This window comes from Nestor notabilis, unplaced genomic scaffold, assembly GCF_000696875.1.
Source record: "Nestor notabilis isolate BGI_N333 unplaced genomic scaffold, ASM69687v1 scaffold30512, whole genome shotgun sequence".
Taxonomy (NCBI): Eukaryota; Metazoa; Chordata; class Aves; order Psittaciformes; family Psittacidae; genus Nestor; species Nestor notabilis.
In genome coordinates this window covers 63,113-69,589 of record NW_009918374.1, presented here as the reverse complement: position 1 = coordinate 69,589, position 6,477 = coordinate 63,113, and the positions used below count along the sequence as shown (strand labels likewise).

At 40.6% G+C, this 6,477-nt stretch overlaps 1 protein-coding gene across 1 annotated transcript in view; it reads left to right on the top strand.

Annotated features, from left to right (window-relative positions):
- Nucleotides 1–1,882: 1,882 nt before the first annotated feature.
- DNAH10 (dynein, axonemal, heavy chain 10) overlaps nucleotides 1,883–6,477 on the top strand; it is a 52,760-nt gene continuing 48,165 nt past the window's right edge. The window contains 7 exon segments of the mRNA XM_010009680.1: nucleotides 1,883–2,002; nucleotides 2,788–2,893; nucleotides 3,280–3,395; nucleotides 3,679–3,871; nucleotides 4,578–4,738; nucleotides 5,459–5,689; nucleotides 6,336–6,477. The exon segment at nucleotides 6,336–6,477 is cut by the window's right edge and continues 20 nt beyond it. Of these exon segments, the coding sequence (XP_010007982.1) occupies nucleotides 1,883–2,002; nucleotides 2,788–2,893; nucleotides 3,280–3,395; nucleotides 3,679–3,871; nucleotides 4,578–4,738; nucleotides 5,459–5,689; nucleotides 6,336–6,477 (1,069 nt within the window).

Here is a 6,477-nt window from a genome sequence, read left to right as displayed (position 1 = left end):
GGAGGGAGCGGGTGAGGTGCCTGTCCTTCCCTGCCCAGCTCCATGGGCCCCCCCTTGGGCCCCTGTTTGTCCCATGTGCTGAGTCCAAGCCCACAGTGAGGACATTATCCCTGTCCTCACCCCTTTCCGTGTGCGCCATCCCTTGGGCTGCGGCCAGTCCTCCTCATCCCCTTCTGTTCCACCCATTTCCAGGCCTTTCTGGTTGTGCCCTGCTGGGATTTGCACCATCGCCGCTGCAGAGCGGTTTTATCGTGCTTTCCTCGCATTTTGTGTGCGTGCAGGTACAGGGGACACAGATGAGTTTGCAGGAGGGAGGCTCAGGTCACCTCTTTCCTGAGCAGGTGACTGAAATGGCGTCCTCTGTGGTGTTGGAAGGAAATAGGTGGTTTGAGGGGCCAAAGTGGTGTTGGCAGCCATGCTGCCGCGGGGGCTGAATGTGACTAGCTAATGTGGTGCTCTCAAACAGCTCCAACAGCATCTGTAACATCAACAGCTTCTTGTTCTAGGCAGCAGATCTGATTTTGTGGATCGTGTCCTGGATAGTGTGGCTAATGAATGTTTTCTTAGGAGTTTCTGCCTCAGGATGCTCCTTTGAAAGAAAGCTATCCCAGTTTGGCTTCTTCCGAACAGATGGGAAGAAAGGGACTGGCTGGGAAGAACAAAGTCAACTCACACAGATCGTCCATCTTTGTGACATCTTTTACTGGCTTTAGAATTTCAAATTTGTAGAGATTAATTTTATTAAATAGAATGAATGTGTTCCCTCTAGTAGGAATGAATGAATTCCTCGAGTTGCAAGCTCTTCTCTTTCCTCTGATGTGGTTGAAAGTGGTGATCCTGTAAAGAGTTAAGATTGGTCCAGTACTTTAACCACAGTATTGCAGATAAGCCTTTCACAAAAAACTGGAACAGAATAAAGGAAAAGGGGTAGAAAGGGTGTCAGGAGATATTCTGTGGCTCAGAGATTGAATTTTCTGCTGTACCTGTGTAACTCCCACAAGCTTCTGAAACTGTTACTCACAGAAGCAAAGAGTCACGGCCTGATATTTTACAGCCATAAAACCATTTTGTTCATACTGTGCAAAAAGGATAGAAGAACAGAAATACAGTGCTGAAGTCTGGTGTGGGTGTAAGTAGACTAAGAGGATCATAGACTAAAAGAATGATACAATTCAACTTCCCACTCTGCACCTCTGGATGGAGGCAGCTGCAATGCTGCAGGTTAATGCTCAAAAGCAGTAAGACAGAATTATTTATTGCTTGATAATGATATCAGCACACAAAGGATGCAGTTAGGGATGCAGTTATGCCTTTTCCACTTCTCTTAAGTGTCCAGAAGCCTGTGCTGAAGGGGGAGGAAGACACGATGCACCTTCTGAAAGACAGTATAAAATGAAGTTTGAAATTCTTGAACCCTGGAGTTCATGCCATTGTTCCTGTGTTCGGTGTCTTCACCATCACTTCTTAGGCATGACATAACTATATACGTTTTCCACATCATAGATCTGGCATGACAAAACCTGTAATTATTTGCATTTCCTTTTACAAAGTGGTTTTGAAATGTGTTAGTCTACTTGTTTTCTCATAAAAGATCAAATTTGTATTGGAAAATGCAGGTAAGGATATTCTAAATAAAGAGCAATTACCTGTGGAATGCAGTAGAGTCACTTGCTTGTTTGCATTCAGTTCTTCAGCAATAGTGCTGTCCTGCGGTAAAATGTACGATTAACATCAGGTTTGGATGGTTGGTTGTTGAAAGGTGATGCTGAAGATGGAAGAAAATGCTCAGTCATTTAGTCTGAGAAGAAAACTGGAAGGATTCATCTTATATGCATGGAATATCTGTTGTTTAACAATTCTCTCATGCTCTTCTTTGTTAGAGATGACTCAGAAAGGCAAAGCATCTCTGCAGTCTACAGACAAAGAAAGTGTATCAGCTGTCTGTAATGGATCTGAACTGGAGCCAAGATCTACAACTGACAGTAGGGAGCACACACCTCAAGTAAGTGTGCATTTCACTCTGTTCCTTTGTGAGTATGAAGATGCTGGCTTTCTGACACAAGTGTTTCAGTGAAACTGGTAGGCGCATTGAGGAGGTACAGTGCAGAGCAACTCAAAGCAGAACAGAGCATTTGGCAAGAGCAGGAATAGCCTGTGGTCTGTATTGTAACCTCTGACATTGGCTGACAAGACATTGCAAAGGTAATTTCCGTGGCAAACCTCAGACTTTTGGTGAGAAGATGCAGCAGGGAGTTACTCAGGTGTCACATTTGCTACTCCCAGAGCTGCTTGTAGAAGAACAGTTCCAGTTAAAATAATTGCTAGATAAAGACACCGTGGGAGGAGCATGTAAGGAACGGTGAACAAAGGCTTTTATATCTCAAGTCTTTTACGTAACTAACTGATCAGGATGGAGTCTGGGGTTTGTAACTAGGTTTGGTTTATGAGTGAGTTGCAGGTGGAAGGGGAGTAGGTACTTGCACATTCTCAGAAAGATATGGGGGGACAGACATTTAAGTGCTTTCTGGTTTCCTATGTTTCAAGCACTTCAAGTTCTCTTGATCTGGAAGTCAGCATTGTTTCCAAAGCTGATGATTCCTACTGGTAGCAGAGTGATTTTTTGAAATTTCATTTATATTAGTAGTTTTCTTGGACAGCATTGTGAAGATGAGGGAGTTAAACTAACGATTCTGTCCTATTGCTTACAACAGGAAAAGAATTTCTTGCTGTTAAGAAATGTGGCAGCAAACAGGAATAGTCATAATTCCTTTTTATTTTCTGTTTCAGCTACAAAAACAGAAGGGTGGCAAAGTGAGTTTCTGTGTGGCTCTTGATGAAATTCCTGAAGAATTTGTGTCAGATTCTACTGTATATTTTCTGAGGGACACAAATGGTATGTGCCTGACTCAAATTCTGATACACAACAGCAGTGTGGTTTATTCTGGTAGTTCTTACTTTCATCATAAACTCAATGACAATAGTTATTCCAGCACCTGGAGTAGCTCTGGTTCTGGTCTCAGTCAGACTTCAGTATCTAGCTCCAGCCCCATAGGAAACAGCTTCTGCACTAAAGCGAACAGGCATTTCCACAGCTATCTCCAGGAACTCACAACAGTATGTTAACTTTAATGCAGTGCCAGAGACTGGTCCCAGCATAAACATTTCAGGGGGCTCACTAAGTAGCAGTATGAGTGGTTTGAGGCTATGGAAAGGACTTTATGCTTTATGCTTTTTGTATCAAATAATTAGATTTATGCTAATTGTTTGAATACTGTTTAGAAAGTGTTGCTGAACCTAATGACCTGGCTGAAGCTAATGAAGTTCTTCCTGAAGTGATACAGTTTGGTGTACTGACTGATGATGCTCTTTTGATGCTAAAGAGTGTCGTCCCACAGGTAAATGTGTTACAGCTTTTATATATGGAGTGCTTCTGAGTGATTTGCCTATTTGGTATGCTACAGACCACATGAACTATGCATAAGAAATACTAATATTTATTGAGTGACTCTCATATACCAAATAGAGTTTTTGTTAATCCTTATATGATATTTTGTTCCCAAATTTTTGTAAAGATGTTGAGACAGGCATTATTTCATTGCCTGGCCTATATGAGAAACATTCAAGAGTGGGTTTTTTTAGCATGAATCATCTAATCTGTGGTATCTGCTTGAATTATAGATGTTTTCACCAGCTCTCTCCTCTGGTCAGAATCAGACTGGGGAAACAGACTGGGGAAACACAGATTCTGAAAAAAGGGATTTACGTGAGACTGAGGTTGCAGAAAAGAAGGACCAGGCTATGGAATACTGTAAAACTCAGATGAGGAACAAGATTCAAATGGTTGAGCAGCAGACTACACAACACATTGCAGGTGAGTGTTCTGCCTGTGCCAGCACTCTGGTCTTTAGAGTACAAGACAGTAGAAGGAGGTTCACCTAGGAATGGCTTTACAGAGAATAACAAATACCTACAGTTTCTGGGGAAGCTCCAGACCTGATTAAAGTTTCTTTTTGATGATAATAGCAGTATTTGTACTGCCCTCAAGAATAGCACGCAGTATGGAGAAAAAGATGAAATCAGTGATAGTTTTCCAAACAGTCTGGAGTAGAATAGGAGAGAGGGTAAATATGCCTCATTGCTTACCAGTGGTCCAGGAATTCAGGCCATAGGAGGGTATAAAAAATTGGAGACTGAATGAGACTTTCACGTGTTGTTTAGCATCCCCTCTCTGACAGGGGCTACTGTCATGCCATTAAGGAGTGTGTAGTGGCCAACAATAGGCAGATTGATAATCTTCTTCAGCAAAACCCTAATCCTAGTTCTTAAGAGTTAGAAAATGGGTTATGGTTTGAAATCCAAGAGCTTTACATTTATTTCTAGGAATATGTTTTTGTCTGCACTGTGTTAACTGTCAAGCAACAGGATGTATTTTGCTATATTCTCAAATAGGCAGAGCAGGTGGTGCGTTACCTATCCTGAAGTAGCCAACAAAATGGAAGAAATAAACCATTTCAGTGGTGTTACTTTACCAATGCTGACAGAATGAGACAGTTAATTCTGTGTGCCTTTTCTTCCAGTAGGAGCTATTAAACTGGAGATGCCAACTGTAAATCTAACTAGAGAAGTGACGGTCCTTGCTGCAGTTCCAGAAGTGGTTAGATCTCTGGAAAGTTGTGCAATGATCTGGCAGAAATTAATATCTGCAGCTCTGGAGGAACAACTGGAAAAGGTTCCACAGGTAATGTTGCCTGTAGCACTGTAATGTTGCCTATAACACCAAGCTTCCTTTATTCCCAGAGCCATTGCTTCATTTCCCCACCATAATCTCTTTGAATGGTTGGTGCTCATTTCTAATCCATCTTCATGTTTGATTGTTGGGAAGCCATTTACTAATTGATGTAAAGTGGAACAAAAGTAGTGAGGAACTGTGTGGCTCTGGGAAATAGAGTATAAATAGAATATGAAGTAACTCGGTGCAGATCCTACCCGCACAGGATAACTGTGGGTAAAAAGCACATTTATCTTTCATCTTCTAAAGAACCATGAAATATTAAAAGCTGCAGTGATTATTATTTTCTTTAAATAGACAACTATATTTTTGCTTGGAAAAAAGTCATATCCCTCAAAAAAAATTCCAGTTGTAAGGTGCTGATTCTGCAAACACTTATGGCTAATGCCATTACAAATACTGAGGGATTTTATGTCTACAAAGTTACTTGTGCATAACCTTATTGCAAGTGTGGACTCTCCAGCACCCCCCATGAGCAGTTCCCTTCTGTATGTGTAAAACTTTTTGATTTCAAGGACCTTCAGTCTGTGTTTTCTGCGTGGTTGAATCATATCATGTTTTACTCATCATACAGCATTTTGAAAAGAAGGAACAAAAGTCCTGGTTAGAGGTTTTCACTCTTACATTAGGGTAATTTAGAATTTGTATTTTGTTTCACTTTACTTTTAGGGCAATGGTCCACTTGCAGAAATTGACTTCTGGCGTGAAAGAAATGATACTCTAAGAGCTCTTACTGAACAGACAAAGCTTCCAGAAGTGCAAAAAGCCTTGCAAGTATTAGAGGAAGCTGAATCTGAGCATATTGGAGATTTACAGATAGTCTTAAGTGACCTCAGAAAATACCATGCAGAAGCTTTAGATAATGCTAAGTTTCTTGCGACTCTTGAATGCCATTTGAAGGTATGTACCTGAAGAAACTTCGTGGAATGTAACTGTAGTTACCTGAGTTTGGTTTCTCTGTTGATATAATTGCCTCTTGTTTATTTTTTACTGTTTATCAGCAATAAAGGTATACTCTAGCTTTTTATATTTAATAAAAAAAAGGCCTGCTTATTGTGTTTGAGTTACAGTTGATTTAATATTTGAAGCCCAGAGCTGTGAGCAGCTTGGTTTGTAAATCACAGCCTTGGGAGAATTTGATAGCATAGCTGAACTGGGTAGAACCAAGATTTCTCTGCTCCATTTTTGAGGTAGCTTCTGTCATGGATTACAGCTGATGTCTCAATTTTTAAGTTTTATTTAAGATCGTCCAAACATCTAAATGGAAGAGTTGAGCCAAAACTAGTTCTGGTACGTCTTTTACGGAGAAGAGAGTATTAATGAGACAGGATCTAAAAAGCATTTGGAGCAATAAATGGAGATTTGCACATCCTTAACCATGTATGTTACTTAGGCACCAGGGTGTTTCCTTGACTGGGTTGTTCATTTAATAATGTCACAGACTTTCCTAACTTCAGGTATCTGTAGAATAAATGTTGGTTTATTGAATATAGATTTGTTTATTTTCATGACATCTTATTCACAATATTGATAATGCATTGAACAGAACTTAACATATGGCACTGGGTTTAATGTTGTCTTGGATACAATTCCTTGCCTGATGAATACCCTGAGAGTGGTGTGGATTATCTCACGGCATTACAACAAGGATGAGCGGATGTTTCCCCTCATGGAACGGATTGCATGGG